The sequence below is a fragment of the Corvus kubaryi genome, unplaced genomic scaffold, assembly GCF_017639235.1.
Source record: "Corvus kubaryi isolate FWS band 111438036 unplaced genomic scaffold, C.kubaryi_AGA036_p1.0 split1-37296, whole genome shotgun sequence".
In the NCBI taxonomy this organism is placed as follows: Eukaryota; Metazoa; Chordata; class Aves; order Passeriformes; family Corvidae; genus Corvus; species Corvus kubaryi.
The window spans coordinates 7,204,672-7,221,141 of NW_024582075.1; the positions used below are offsets into that span (position 1 = coordinate 7,204,672).

Genomic DNA, 16,470 nt, shown 5'->3' on the forward strand with positions numbered 1-16,470 from the left:
TTTCCTCTTCGTTTTCCTCTTCGTTTTCCTCTTCGTTTTCCTCTTCGTTTTCCTCTTCGTTTTCCTCTTCGTTTTCTTCTTTTCTTGGTCCAGAGCTAGATGAAATATTCTTTTCTGCCAGGAACAAGAATAACTCAGCCTGTCTGGAACTTGATAGCATTTGTGAAGATAACTGCAGCAACAACTGGTTTTGAAGGACAAAAATTCCTCCTGTCTTGAGTACTACAAATAGGGCTGCACTTCAGGGGAAAAATGGTGTGGAAATAGCAACTCTGTACTGGTCAATGATGGGATACTGACATCTAAAATTCTGAAAGAACTGCTGGATAGAAAAATGTCTTGAATGTTTGCACTCCATATGACATTTAAATAATCACAATTCTCGAAGACATTCACTTCGTTTGAAGTTTGCATTGTGCCCTGCAAGCTGGGAAACCATAGCAGATCATTCACCTGTTTGAGTGGATGCAATTCAGTTTAGATGCTGCTGGTTAGGTTGAGGATTGCAACCACAGCAAATAACAACCCATTTCCACATATTATTGAGCCAAGCCATGGGACTTCTTGGATTGGTTGTACCCCAGAGAGAGGGGAAAAAACAAAGAAAATAAATCAGTATGACCTTGCACCACTGAAGCAATGGCTAGCACTGGCAGGATGGCTTTCTGGTGAAATGAGTGCAGTGAAGACAGCCCAGTTCTTGTTGGTATTTTCCTATCAGGTGATATTTGTGGAAGAAAATAAAAAGAAAAAAATAGATAGTTTTACAACAACTCTGCATTAAAACTGAGACTATTTTGACCTTCACAGATGTCCCCCCACTTCTGTTGTAATAAAATAATTTTTTTTTTTTTCCTGAGAGAAGAAAAACAGTGCATCTCAATTTATGCTCTTGACTTTTTTTTCTGGCTGAGATGTACATTTATACACCGCTGTAAAAATTCATATGCTGGCAGCAGCATTTGAAATGTCAGAAAATTCACTGTGATTAGTTAATCCCCTCAATGATTATTTTTCTGTTAGCTAAAGAGATGATAAAAAAATAAAAGTATTTTCCTTGTTCTGTTGCCAGGTCAAACATTTTACAATTATTATGTGAAATTCTTCTATACATCACTTAAATTGTTAGCTGCATAATTTCAGAATCAGCTGACACTGTACTAACAAAATCTTCTTTTACAAAACACATATGTGATTTTTTTGGACACTGAATGATGTGAGCATCCATTTCTAGCAATAAAATACATGATTTATTTAAAAAGTCCATCATGTAGCTGTGGAGAGCTTGAATTTTATCTCAATATGCTAGCTTTGAATCATCATTTGTTTTCTGATGAACACTGATCTACCATCCATTTGAGGCCATTTCTCCTGTTTCTTTCTGCTTTATTATTAGATCTGGTGCAAATGTATCATATCAGTAGAGTGTGTATTCCTGGATATTTTAACCACTGTGATTAGTCCACAAATAGTACTTGACTGCTTGTAGTTTAAACCAGCCTGTGTAGTTACTGCTTAATGGGTTTTGGAAATTGCTAAACAAACTCCTTTAAAGGAGGAGATGAGGGCAGAGGTCAACCCCTCCCCAGCCACCCCTGCCCCCCCACCCCCCATTCTCTGGTGATTCTCTGAACAAACGCCAGGCAAAATGTACCTAATTAGAAATATCACTCTAGGTTTCGATGTTGTGATCTAATATTCAGCTTTCTCAAACTGACACCAGAGTTCAAACATTTTTCTAGATCTAGTTACCAAGGCTGAATAAAAGTGAGTACTGACATTACTATGTGCATTCAGTGAGCCCTTTTATTGAATATTTAAGAGCTATTTTTCTATACAGAAGGTGTTAAGGTTGATTTTTATAAATTCAAAGCTGTCTTCATTATTGCAAATGTTTTGAGCTCTCAAGATTAAATATGCTGTTTGAATTGGAAAAAAAATTACACTTTTAAAAACAAGCATGTATGGACTACTCTATTTACTCAGTATGTTTGCAATGGGTGGTATTTTGCACTAGGTTAAATTGTAAGTAATAAGCACATGGTTAGGACTGACTTGTTTTTTGTTAGAAGCTAGTAGGCTGCTTTTCCTTTCTGGTGCACTAGACATACTCTCTTAACTACTGCTGTTCCTCTTACATGTTTTGTCTAAATGAAAGGGTGCAGGTTTGTGGTTTTTTAGTGAGTGTTTTCTTAAAGCTATGTGCAAAATGAATTTTTGTGAGAAAACAAATGCACATTTTGTAACACCAGATGGTAGTGGCCTCTGGCTTGTATTATTTCTCTAGTTTTTTCATGTGGTATAATAGAAAACTCGGGAAAATGGGTCTTCCTATGCGAAGAAAGTTACGAGATTAATAAATGCGCCAACCCCTTACTTTCATTAAAACTGAAGCATATGTTGCAAATATGTAAAATATGCCCCAGCTGTTTGACCATGGCCAGTGTCTTTGCTCCCTGATTACCACAAGGAAGCTATTAATCCTGTAACCTTTGGACTTAACGATCAATAGGGTATTACATGGCATGGAAGTGGAGCACCTGTTTTCCATTTAGTAAAGGCTCCTTGCAGGTTTTACCTAAACCTATCCATATGTTTTCAGTTATCAGATGTTGGGTGATTATGAAAAGTGTCTTTCTTTAGAGCTGACTTGGATATTAGTGACTCGCTCATGGTGAAAGGATAACTCTGGCTACGTAATGACCTCAGTGTGGGCATGCACTGATGTAGGTTATGTGTCATGGAGGACATGGCTCAACATCCCTAAATTGCAAAATTACAGATGAAGTAAACTGAGGATGATGAATGCTGAAATACATGAAATTAGTTAATGTAATGCATTTTATCAATAATGGTGTGTAATACTGAGAGGAATCTGACAAGATCAATTTGCACCTACCGTGCCTCATTCTAACGTTCTGTAACTTCTTTCACTCTCTGCCGCAGTCAAGACAGGACTGTTAATTTAAGGCCATAGGATGTGGGTTTTTTTACTGGAGAGTCTTAACTTTCATCTTCATTTGCAATATGAATAGTAAGCCGCAAGTATGCTACCTGTATTGGTTCCAAAGTTGGTGCTTAGCAGTGGAACACTTTTTTCTGATTTTTCTTCATTTTCTTGTAATGTATTTAGGAATTGAACAAGACGTAGTTTGTTGGCTCAGGCATTTGTCCTTCATTTAATACTAGTTTTTCCAAGAAATAGCACTGGATTCTGCATTCCTTATGTTCTGTAACACTTGCTAAACCTATGCCAACCACAGATTTACAGTTTAATCTGACTTCTCTCTTTTTTTCTTTTGGCTCCTTTCCAAACACTGGCTAATACAATATCTTAGCAAATAAGGGTCAGTTAAATTACATGAAGTCAAGTTATCAAAAAGCTATCAAAAGGATTTTTACACAGTTATGTTATAATAATGTAGTAGTCAATATACATAATCTATGTATCTGAGATCTTTGTTTGTCTGTGTATCTAAGATTTAGTTTTTAACAAGTTCCCATATACTATAGCTTTATTCTTTTAACAAGCTGCAGGTAAGATTTCAGATAATCTCAAAGTTTCAGCTTAGCATTTTGCTGGAAGCCCTCAGCACACTGCAGAATCAGGCCAGTGAGAACTGCTACTATTGCAGGCATAAAGGGAGAAAGATGCACGTTATGAACAGTCTGGTTTTACCTTTATATAAACATTTTATTAAGAAAAAATATTCAAAACATTTGTACATTTGTCTACTCTCTCTTTAGCCTTTTATTCTTTGAAGAATTCTTTGCAGTTCTCAGTCAATGATATTGTACTTCAAGATAACTAGAAGCTCTTGTAATGAATTATAGTTGAGTCAAATATGTTTTAAAGTTTTTAATTATTTCTGCTGAGAGGTACTAACTTTGTTTTCAAGCCAAGACACATTTGTAACCTGTCTCAGAAGCATGCCCTGCATTTTTACTGAGAGTAGATTGTGAGGAGGAGGAAAGATAGCTCTGATGTAGCCTACATTTTTATATTCTCCAAAAGAAAAGATTGTGATCTATTACAGAGGCAGTTATTTTCTAGAAAATAAATGGTGGGGAAATGATACAGAGAAATAGAGAGTGAGTAGACTTAAAATTCCAGAATCAGTAAATCTATTGGTTCACCTATAGCTTGATTCCCCCATCAAATTCTACATGAACATAGCATCTAAATACTAATTGTAAATAAAAAATCAAGAGCAGCTTCCAGTGAAAACTGTAGCTATGTATGAAGTTGTTACTGTCTCAAAGCTTAGCTTGTAAGACTGTGTGTACTTACAAAAAATTTTCTACAACAGAGCAATCTACAGTACATGGCTACAGAAGTCAAACTTCCCAGTACAGTTTGGTTTCATCTCAGTTTAGTTATTCATGTAGATATGTTGATAAGATCTGTGTAGTTTTATAAAAATTGTACATAATATATGGGTTGATGGTGTAGACTGCTTCAGCCTGCATTCTTGGAATATCAGCTGATGCTGGTTTTGATCATTGGATCACCCCCAAGTCACAGCCACGAAGTTGCTTTTGCTTGGATATACCTTGGATCATGTGGAGCCTTTGCATAGCAACTTTCACAAAAAAGCAGTTTTCATCCTGCCCTGTACTGCGACATCATATAGGCTTCATCATTATTGTACACATCTTTGAAAACAGGTACTTGGACAGCCTTCTGAGAGGTTTAGTTTTAATGAGATCAGGTTTCTTTATCCTGGTGCTGTCTTGAAATACTATCACAATCAGTGAAGTAAAATAAGAATTAATGAGATCAGAATCTGAGATTTATTTGTGAAGTTCAGCATTTGAGGAGGGGTGCATGTGTGTGTGTGTGATAGTCCATGGGGGATCGTGGGTCTATATCTTGGTTTGATACAATTTAAAGGAGAACACTCTGAAATGAGTTGTGTCCTTTATAGGTTTAACCAGTCCTTTTTCACCAATAAGGACCGAATGCAAGTAGAGGTAAGTGAAAAAAATAGCAGTTTACTAACAAGAAGAACAGCAACAGGCAAAAAACCCAAACAAACAAACAAACCAACCCAACCAACTGAATAACTGCTAGAAACGAAATTGCTAAATCTCGAGAACAAAGAGAGGCCCAAAAATGCTGGGGACACCCGTCCCTTCCAAGGTGGTGCTCTGCAGTCGAGTGCGTGGTTCGAATGACAAAGGGAGCGGTGGTGTTAGCCTTCCTCCTGCCCGCTCCCTGCTCTGCTCACCTCCCCGACAGCTGGAGACCCTTCTCTGGATCAAGGGGCTGGAACTCGGGGAGGGACTTCACCTTCCTTGCGGCAGGAGACGGATGGACAGGCAAAGCCAGGCGGCGGGGCTGGGCCGGGGCCACTCGTGGTCTGCTCTGCTCGGCTGGGCAGCTCGGTGCGTGGGAGCGGCGGGGACTGCGACGGGGCTGCCCCGCTTGGCAGCAACGGGGCGGCGCCTCTGGAATTCCCCCCAAGGCAGCCTCTCCGAGGTGAGAAAAAAAGGAAAAGAGAACGCAAAAAGGGAAGCAAAACCTCTGCCAAAGCAAAGACCAGGCAGCCAGTGAAGCAAAGAGCACACGGCAAAAGGCAGGAGGCTGTCCGGGAGGGCCGGTGTAAGAATGCCCCTGATAGCACCCCCTACACACTAAGATTCTCGTTTGTACGGTCTTAAAGATACGGGAGCGAGTTTTGGGCACAGAAGGATGTGAAATATAATAACATTATGGACTACCCCAGGACAGTCTTATGAACTGTTGAATGAATTACATTTATCCATGTACATGGTGGTGTTCACCTGTGAACAATATAGTGTGGGCGATGTTCCTAATTTATGAAGTAATCCAAGTATAATTCAAAGAATTATTCAATCAAATAAAGAATATATCTAAATTATGTTAGCTATTTAAGAATGTGACATACTTTCCCCTCTACAGTTAATATTATTTCTTAATGTAACTAAGCAGATTTAGATTCTTTGAGGCCAAGCAAAGGGCTGTTTTCACGTAGTACTCAAAAAGTAATTTTAGGGTGTACTTGAAATTATCTATATAGTCTTCTCTGTGATTCAGGAGAGAAATAATGAATGTTAAAGGACACAACCAAAGCCCTTTACTGCTGGGTTCTCTTTGAAACCTTCCTACATGTGCAGGTTGGTTTATACCTTACTCCATGTGGTTTCAAAAGTGGTGAGAATGGACCACTACCATTCTTCATTCTCAAACAATTTCTTTGAAGCAGTTTCAGACAGAATCATGAGATCTGAGTTCTTTTTAAACTACTGCCGTGAACCACTTGCAACTCTAAGCAAGCCATGTAGTCACTGATTTGCCAGCCACTTGAATGTTTCTTCAGGTTTATTCATAACTACGTTTTTTAACCTTCCAAAGGACAGCCCCAAACACTTCTGGAGAGATGCCTTTTGAACATTTTCTACAGTGAAGTGTAGAGCCCATAATACAGAACAAATCTTCCTCTGAGTCCCATAGGAAGCAGAGATGGTAATGTCTAAGTCTGGTGTGTTGACCCTGGCTGAATGCCAGGCACCCACTAACACTGTTCTATCACTCCCCTCTGCAGCTGGACAGGGGAGACAAAATATAACCGAGGGTTCATAGGTTAAAATAAGGACAGGGAGAGATCACTCACCAATTACCATCACAGGAAAAAGAGACTCAGCTTGGGGATATTAATGTAATTTATTACTAACAAAATCAGAGCAGGATAAAGAGAAGTAGAATAAATCTTAAAACCACCTCCATTACTCCCTCCTTCCCAAGCTCTACCTCCTCCCCTTTAACAGGGCAGGGAGATGGGGAATGGGTGTTACAGTCAGGTCATCACAGGCTGTTCCTGCCACTTCTCTCAGGAAGAAGAATCCTTGCCCTGCTCCACCATGGGGTCCCTCCCACAGGAGACCGTCCTCCACAAACTTCTCTTCCCTGAGTCCATCCCATGGGTAGCAATTCTCCACAAACTGCTTCAACGTGGGTCACTCTTCCACAGAGTAGAGTCCTTCAGGCACAGCCTGCTCCAGTGTGGGCCCCCTGCAGGGTTACCAAGTCCTACCAGGAAACCTGCTCCATCAAGGGCTCCTCTCGACAGGTCTGCAGGTCCCTGCCAGGACCCTGCTCCTGCATAGGTTTCCCACAGCATCACAGCCTCCTCTCAGGCATCCACCCTCTCCAGTGTGGGTTTCGTCCATGGTCTGCAGGTCCTGGTGGACCTCCAAGGGCTACAGGGGCACAGCTGCTTCACCATGGTCTTCATCATGGGCTGCAGAAGAATGTCAGCTCCAGTGCCTGGAGCACTTCTCCCCCTCCTTCTCCACTGACCTTGGTGTCTGCAGAATTGTTCCTCTCACACATTTTCCATTCATTCTTCCCTGGCCACAATAACATCTGTGCAATAACTTTTTTTTATTTCCTTCTTAAATATGTTATCACAGAGGCATTACTGTCGCTGCTGATGGGCTCAGCCATGGCCAGCAGAGGGTCCATCCTGGCTGACATTGGTTCTGCCAGTGATAGGAGGACCTTCCAGCAGCTTCTCATAGAAGCCACCTCTGTAGCCTGCCTACTACCAAAACCTGGCCATGCAAACCCTTTAGACTAAGATACAACTTGGGAAGCCTTGTAGAGAAAAGTGATGGTTGACATGTGCTAGTATCAGAAAAGTGCTACGTGGACCCAGTTCCTGGTGGAGCATGTGGCTGACGCAGTGTATGTGAATGAGGATGAATGAGTGGCAGAGGTGATACTGTGAGAGAAGAGGATGCTCAGCAACATGGCTGTGTGCAAAATCGATGGTATATTGTAGTCTGGGTTTTCAGCTGAGGTTTGATGATGGGGCTCACCCTACAACACAGCTAAAAATCCACGGCTTAAGCTAGGTGTTTGACTTCACTGAAAGGCTTCTGAGGAAAATTGCAATCTCAACTAAAAAAATTTGCTAGGACAGTTGATAAGGCTTTGCTGTGCTTTATGGAGGAAAATACAGAAATATGGGAAAATAAACTGCAAGCTTTTGCAAATGTAGTGGTTTGGTCCAAGATACTCATTACTGTTTATCTTCTGTGAGATAAGAATTAGGAGAAACGCAAAGCAGGCACCAAACTTGAAAGAATATAAAGAAGTTTATTAACAGACCTAAAAGAGGGGGAAAAAAAATTATACCATACCTTTAGAACTCTCCTCCTCCTCCCACCTTCCTCCCTTCTCCCACTGACAATGTAAAAAAAGACAACCCTTGAGATGTTCAGTCTGTTTATCACTTCCATAATAACCTTGTTCAGTCTGTTTAGAAAGAGAAGTCTCTTCTTGCCCATGCTATGAAAACAGTATCACAACGAGACAGCCGCCCACTTCCAAATATTGTTCAGTCCATTTAGGAAGAGGAGTCTCTGCTCGCATGTGAGTCCCTTCCCCCGACTTGCAGCTTTTCCCGCAACTGCTTTCGAGGGTCCACTCTTGAAGGTTTTTGGGGTACCATTTTAAGGCTGAGCCATTCAGAAACAAGAACAGAGGCCCTTCTCTTTCCCTGGGAGCAAAGGGTCTTCCTCATCTTCATCTTTAGGACTATCTCTGGGAGCATCTCTATAGGAACTGAGGTTTTCTCCTTTCCCATTTGGAGCAAAAGTCCTCATCTGCTCCATCTCTCCCTGTCCAAACTTCTCATGAAATTACAGCTGCGTCAGCATCTGCCTATCTCAGCGCAGGTGCTTTTGCTTACGAGTTGAACACTCCACCCCCCATATCTTCATGAAATTACAACAGGATACTCTGACATATCATAGCTTCACAACAGAATTTCAGCTTTAAGCATCTCCTCTTTCTCCTCCCTCAGGTTTTCAGCTCTTCACAGCAATAAAAGGGTTAATCTCACCTAGGCCTTGCAGCTGGAATGTGGCTTATTGCAGTGGAGAGGGGGGAGAGCCGAGCCCACAGCAGGGCTGGGGGGGTTCTGCAGGTGGAACAGGGCTCATCAGCTCCAGGATGGTCATGGCCCAGCCTGGCCTGGCCCGAGCAGGGCCTGGGCTGGGCCTGCCGGCCCCCACATGGGGCCCGCAGCCACCTGTCCCAGCACCAGAAATGAGAGAGAGCTTGGGGGTGGAGTTTGTCTATTCTTAAGTGTGGATCACAGAGGTGATCACAACTTCAAGTGGCTTAAAGAATTGTCCATATTCAAACTGGCCAGCTGATAGGTTCTGTCAGGTCATAGAGGAAGCTGTAAGAAGAACATCACTTCCGAGACTCAGCTTGCTAACCTATGACAGCAAACAATATGCATGTACTTTGTCTGCAGTTTGAAATATATATGTGTCAGTGGAAAATTTTATATTGTTTACTTAATATTGATGTGTGGATCAGTGATGAAGTTGCAGGACAGATCATCTAGGCAAAGTATAATCCTGACAAAGTGAAAGAAGCATCTATGCCCAAAGTTTTTAGGAACAAACCTCATCCTAGAGCAGTATGGTACAGAATTAAAAAGTTGGTGTTGTGCGGCAGCATCCAGGACACATCACAGCATGGTACAGAGCAGAGACTCCTTCTACTCAGGTGTAATCTGCTGGCAGATTAAGAGGCAAATTTAGCATAAATAAAGCTTGTGGACAAATAGTGCCTACGAGTGCTTCGTTCTGTTTCTGTTTTGTTCTGTGATAGGAATTCTATGTGTTTCCTGATAACTACTAGAAAAGCTCCAAAGGTAAGAAGCTTGTCCAGTCTGCTCCTACCTGGACTCATGAGAGGTCAAGCACTGCGACTAAGTGGCAAGGAGGGAAATGGTTTTTTGTGTGGGTTTACAGACTTTTCTGTTGAGCTTCATGCAAGAGTACAGATGCCCACCCATGAACCCTATTGGAGCACTCTGAGTTGAGGAGTCTGCAGGAACTAGAGCTGGAATGGCCAGAAAGAGTGGCAGAAATAATACATAAAAATAAACGTAGACAACTTAGGGAGCAGGAATGGCCAGTCCTTGGACATCAGCAGGATGTGATGATGCTGCGACCTGCATCAGGAGAAGGCAAGGAGGCAGGTAGAGGCCCGAAAGCCCCAGGTGCAGGTGTGCTGGGGTAACAGGCGTGGATTGAGGATCCAAGTAGGAATATGCAGAGTTTTTAAATCTCCCATACATTATTTTCAGAGCAGTTGGCTTCACCATTCCAATAGTTCTTTGAATGTAGTCTTCAGTGTACAATTTAGATAGACTTGAAAATTAGGATTTATGGCATATGGAAAAGCAATAAATGGTTGTTTTAGCACTCTGACTTGGTATTAAACATGACTTAAGGACCAGTGAGGTATCTGTGTTATCTGCATGATCAGCAAATGCATATTTGACTGGTTTAGGAGCAGTTGAGGTAATATGATAGGTTAATGTACAGCTGTAGCAGTCTGATAGTGCAGTGTTTTTATTGATTGTCTCAGTAAATGCACCAGGGTATTAGGTTTGCTTGTCACAGTGCTTAGTGCCTGGGGTAGTTGAGCAAGTTACTTTTCCACTGAGTTGACCCCCAAGTCCTGGAGTCTTTCAATCAAACTCCTTAGATTTCATACACTGGCAATTCCTTTCCTTTTCTAATGGGCTGTATTAAAGAAAATGTGTCACCTTTTGCACCATGTAATACTAAATCAGATCAGAATTCATGCACAATTATGTCAGTGGAAATATAATATTGCAGACCTGCTTATCTCAAGATAGCACATGGAAAAATAAACTTGCACAGCTGACAGATTTACTTGATTCTGCAGATAAGTTATTTGTAAGTAATTGAGCTGAGAAATGTATAAGGATTATTTTAATACATATCAAAAAATGTATAAGAAAAATGACTAATAAATATTTAAGTATTGTTTCTTTCTTCTTTCTCCTATTTTCTTTCTCTTTCTTATATTTTCTTGGCCTGCTCAGGTGCTAAGGTAACAAAGTCCAGGATGGGAATAACAGATTTTATCCTAGCAAACTGTTTTTGTTCTGAAGGCTAACAGCTTTAGAAAAACAAAATGGATTTTTACATACTCCTTTATGTAATGTCATAGATACTCTAATGCCAGAGTAACAGAGAGCCCTGAGAGAAATGTACTCTAATGAAAAAGGGTTCTTTTCTGTTAGTCTTTCACAGTGTGAATAAGTCAGAACAGCATTGCTAATCCAAAGCTTTCTTGCAATTGGAAATAGTAATTTAAGGTCGACTGCTCAGCAGATGTGCTTTTTAGTATTTTACACAGAGGAATGGTATGATTCCTCCTACCCTCAACATATTAGCCAGTGCCTTGCTATGCCTTTAATGCATGGTATTAGCTATAATTCAAAATTAAGTATGGAAAAGCCATTTGTTGACCTTTAATTACTGTTTGATTAAAATTTTAAATACCACCAGCACAAATGGAAAAGAGGGAAATTCTTTGTAATGCCTTCTTCGCTGCTGCATAGGAGGCTAATTTGTATTTGGATTTTTTTTTTTTTTAATTTGTAGGGAATTTGAAATTTTTGCGTGTGTTCATGTACATCAAAGCATCTTCTTTTGTATTTTCTGTACTCATAGGACTGCTTTCCTTCCCACTATCAAAAAACAAATGCTGCCTGAATATTTTAGATCAATACACACCATATAGTGAAGATCAAGAACAGTTTACTCAGCTATTTTTCTGAAGTATAATACACACCCCTGCATTTTTATAGAAGAATGGTTTGCATAGTAATAGTTGTGGTTTCTGTATAGTCTATTAAAGATTAAGATTTTATAGTCTGTTTGGGGAATGCTTGAAGCTGCATTATCAGAAATTACTTTATATTATGTTACAGACCAAGAGTCAGCTTGTTACTAAATAGTTGTTTCAAGTGGTTCTTACATTGTATAATCCTTTTCAGTCATCTACCCCAGGATATATTGATTCAGAATAAAATTTAATTGGTATTTTAACACCATGATGTTTTTAGAAAGAAAAACTTCATGCTGAATTTTGAAGTCTTAATGCATAAATAAAGAAATGTCATTCCCTGAAAGTGCTAAAGATTTTTTTTCCCCCTCAGTGAAATGTTGTCTGTTTATTGAACACTGGAGTTTCTTCGGTTTTGAGGCTGGCTGCCTTTGAAAGGAAACCACAGCAGTTTGGTCTGGGGCTGTGTTTTCCTCTGATGCCAGTTAGACTTTTTGGAACTACCATAGTGCCAAAAAGGCCCAATCAAAAACTAGCAAATTTAAAAGCAGCGCTGCATACTGTTGAAGCTTCCCAAAAGCATTTGGTGAGAAGCACCTTAGTAACACAGCTGTTTGACATGGCATCTTTGACTCTGGTCACAAGACAGCACAACCCCTCCTTGGGAGCCTGCTGGGAGAGTAATACAGCTCAGCAAATTTTGTAATTCAAAATTAATGTTTTGATGAGGACCTAAAGTGTCACTGCAGATAGACACTATCTATTGAGTTTGTAAAAGTACCATTGGCTTTTAAAAGCAGGTCAGCATTACAGTGCAAGGAAAATTAGAACAATATACAAGGTTTGATGAAGTATGGAGAACAAAACCAGGTTTTTTTTTTTGGATTACCAAATCAGAGTAGCTATAAAGTATAGACAATAATTGTGTAGGGTTGGAGGAATTAATTTTTCATAATCTGAACATGAAAAAATCCAGAAAAAATAGTATTGCTTAAAAAACCCCCATTTAAATAGAAGAATCTGCAGTCAGTGGCTTCCTACACCATATTCATATTTCAATGTTTTTGAATAGGTAATTTGCAAGGATGATATCTGTAATGGCTTCCAGGGAGTCAAAAGGATTTATTTCATCAAGGATGAAACTTCAGTTTCAATAGAACACTGTTACAGTCATGCTCTTACAATATCCTTCATTGCTTTCCCCATCATAGGTAGAGGCGTGAGTCAAGGACGGGGAGCACTCCAACACTGCTATACTGCCTAGACCTGCCTGAAGTGTTGTTCTTTCCTTTTGGAGATGTTGATAACACGCAGGCACTGTACTTTTCTTCAGGTCACTCTCAATATCACTGTTCAGAGTTGTATCCTAACAAAGCATTTAAGGACACAAGGCTTGAGCACAGCCAGAGCTCTGACACAAGGTTATGAAGTATGATATACTAGACACAATACCTGCTCTTAGGACACTGAAAATTGTTTGTGCTTGGAAAGCTTTATTTTCTTCTTTTTCTCTCCTTTTTTACACATATAATTTGTCCTACTTTTATGCTCTAGGACAAAACTGGAACTCTGATTATATACACTAAATTATCTCCACCATAAACTACATATACTTTGCAGTATTTAGTTGTTTTACAGGTTTAGGTGCTTATTTAAATTTTATTAAATTTAGAGAGATTTGTTTAAATCTCTGTAGTGGTATCTGAGGTTTTTAAAACGTTGATTGAAAGTAGTAACTGTATGGAAGATTGAATGTGGTTGCGGATGAGATTAAGACACAGTGCTACAAAAAACAAACCTTCTGTTTTGGTCCATAGGATTAGCCACAGTGGGGAGGGGAAAGCTCAGTGCAACTCTGCCACTGGAATCAGCCCGGAGATTTATGCAATGTAAATAGGATATAAAAAGAGTTGGAAACACATGACCATGCAGTAGGGTGTAATAGTTAATAGCCTCTTGCCACTGAGCAGATCTCAACCCTTCTGACGCTGGAATCACCTTCTCTGGAGCAGATAATTGTTTTTCTGGCCCCTGTTTCAAGGTAGACTCATCCTCCAGGGATGCTGGGAGCCAGCAGTCTCTGCTCTGACAGGTGGCCCCTCCCCTTCCTAGGGCAAACAAAAAAAATCTTAATGATGGCTATTAATTATTAATATTAATAATATTACATATTAATGTCAATAGGGCTACTAATAAAGAGTTTCAGCCATCTCTCTGTGGTGGGGAGCAATCTCAAAGATAGACCTGGAAGCATGCCCAGTCAGGCTGTGCTGTCTCCAGGAGTCACAGGATTTTCCCTACATTCCCTTTGTATTATCATAACACACCAGGGGTATCTTCCAGGTACTGGAGGGAAATGCTTTGCGTACTACACACATCCATGCTCCTCTGGTTTTGAGTAATTTTGTTAGTGAATTCTCTTGCTTTCTCTCCCTGTAGCACTATATTAATATTTTCCACCACATTGGTATTTCAGCTGCACAGGAATCAAGAGCATTAAAGTCAAAACAAAGGTAGTGAGATTTTGGGGCCAAGGCAGTGCAGTAGGATGCCCTGCGGGAGCTGTGTACTCTGGAGTGCCAGCTTCTACAGAGACTGGAGTCCGAGTGAGAGTGAAGCCTAGTATCTCAGGAGGAGGAAGAAATTACTGCTCAGTACGGAGCTACTGACTGGTAGTTAGCAGATTTCTACTAAAAGTAAGCAAACCCAAACACCCCTGCACCACCACCGCCCCCCCCGCCCTCCCTGCTGCTGTATTTTGATACATAAAACTGCGGTTCTCATGTGATTTGCAGTTTGAGATAGGGTTGAAGATACTTGGGTATTCAAACTTCCTCTCCTCCCTGAGAACATCAGAGCTCTTCTTACGTGTTTGTTTTTGCACATGCTATTGTACTGTGTAGTAAAACTGCGTAGTAAAAATGATTCTATTTCAAAGTGTGGATTGGCAGAGTTCAACTGAAGGAAACATAAAATAGGTGTTATGACATCAGGATTGGTGCAAGTGATTAATGTTGCAACCATGGGCATGCCATGCCATTCTCTTAGTCCCAATTTTCATAACAAGAAAAAACACACAGTAAAATTATGCATTTAATCACCTAGGATGAGAATGGCTAGCCAAAGTAGTATTTGCAAGGTTTTTTCCTTCTAAAAGAAATCAGAGCTGTAGCTGGAAAACACTTATGTGACCCTGTTTGTTCAGAAAATTCATAGAAAGCTTGTTTTTACTATATGGTTGAGGTTTTTTCATATCTGTACAATTCTTTTTAGAAAGTAGCGGACTGTACTTCTCAGTACTTCTTTTCTAGGCTAAAATATCAGAAGTCCCATGATTCTGTCTACTGATTTCTTGTTCTATTACTACTCTGAAATATTTTAACAAAAATGCAAGTGCCTCAAATAGTAAATGGGAAAGGTTTCAGCTCATAGAATCATAGAAACCTAATAGTTTAGTTTAGAAGGCATCTTTAAGATCATCATGTGTATATTGTCTATACTTAATTTTCATAGTAAGTTTTGCTCTGTATTCTGACTCAAACTTTTGTTTGAGTTCCAAAAGACATTTTTAAAGTGTCGTATTTTTGTGTGAAATGATGAATTGTTGTCCTAACTACTGGGAAAATGATGGTGTATGTATTTAATTCTGCTGTTAGTTTTATTAAGTTCTTCATGTTAGTGCTGCTTTGGCAGCAAGGTCCACTACTGAGTTTTCCATTGTATAGAAAAAAAGAGTTGACTTTTATCAGCTTTATTTCTGCCTTTCAAGTATGGAAAATTTCTCTCTACAGTCCTATGAGAGTAATTAAGAGTCTCAATTTGCTCTCTCTAAACCATTCACTATTTTGAGTATCTTGATTATATTCATCCATCTTTTGTGTAAATTAAAATGTCCTAGTACTTTTTGTTGCTCATTGTCTTAATTTTCCTCAACTGTTTTCATTATTTCAAATATAATGTCTGCTTTTCTGAATCTGAATTTTTATTTTTATTTTTTAATTTGGATTCAGTACTTTAGCCAAAATTATTAGGCTTATCCAATGGCACTAAGTAAACTACTATTGTTATTAATTCAATTAAATTCATTATATTCCTCTGAAGTTTGACGTCACCTCTTTAACTATTTCTGTCACCTCCAAACTGGGCATCTCAACCTTCCTTCTTTTTGATCTAGATTAATAAATATATTAAACATCATCTCTAGTACAAAATTTCATTATAGTTTACAATTAATCCTTCAGTGTATATATATATGCTCTTTTATTTTTTCTCCTTGCATAGTCATTTTGATATCCTTTTTCTTTTAGCAACAGCCTAACATTTATTTTAAGCACAATGTAAATTATCGTTTGCCTTCTCATTGTTGATTTGACTGCTTAAAATTCTAAAAAGTTTCAAGAAATTTCTAATTACTAATTTGAAAATTTCAGTGTATGGTACTAGGAACTCAAAACAACCTACCCGAGGGCCTTTGATTTAAGTCATAATCATAATTTCTCTCACATATATTCATTATGGAAGACTTTGGTGCAGTTTCTGTAGGGTTCATCTGCTTCAAATCAAGCTTTGGTAAAAGAAGTTACAGAAAAAAAGCAACAATATGAGTAATAACAAATTGTCAGGACTGGATGGTGTTTGCCCAAAAACTCTGAAGGAATCTGGGGGGAAATAGCTGAACCACTAACAGTGGTGTGGGTTCTTGAAGCTTATGCAGGTCCAACATAAGAGTGGGCAAACTCAGGGAAGGAAAAGCCATTGAGAAATACTTGGAACAAACAACTGTGGGAACTCCTGCACCACCATTGTCTGAAAGCCTG

At 39.5% G+C, this 16,470-nt stretch overlaps 1 protein-coding gene across 5 annotated transcripts in view; it reads left to right on the top strand.

The window, feature by feature from the left end:
- The window catches only part of MCTP1 (multiple C2 and transmembrane domain containing 1), a 235,914-nt gene that overhangs the window by 196,885 nt on the left and 22,559 nt on the right, over positions 1 to 16,470 (top strand). Inside the window, exon 18 of one of the 5 annotated variants that reach the window (XM_042012779.1) lies at positions 4,929 to 8,086. The exons of 2 other annotated variants lie outside the window; for them this stretch is intronic. In XM_042012779.1, coding sequence (XP_041868713.1) covers positions 4,929 to 4,934 — 6 coding nt within the window. In that variant the 3' untranslated portion in view covers positions 4,935 to 8,086. Of the gene's footprint in view, positions 1 to 93; positions 4,069 to 4,928; positions 8,087 to 16,470 lie in introns of those variants that run through there. 2 more of the 5 variants (XM_042012778.1, XM_042012777.1) reach the window with 2 other exon arrangements.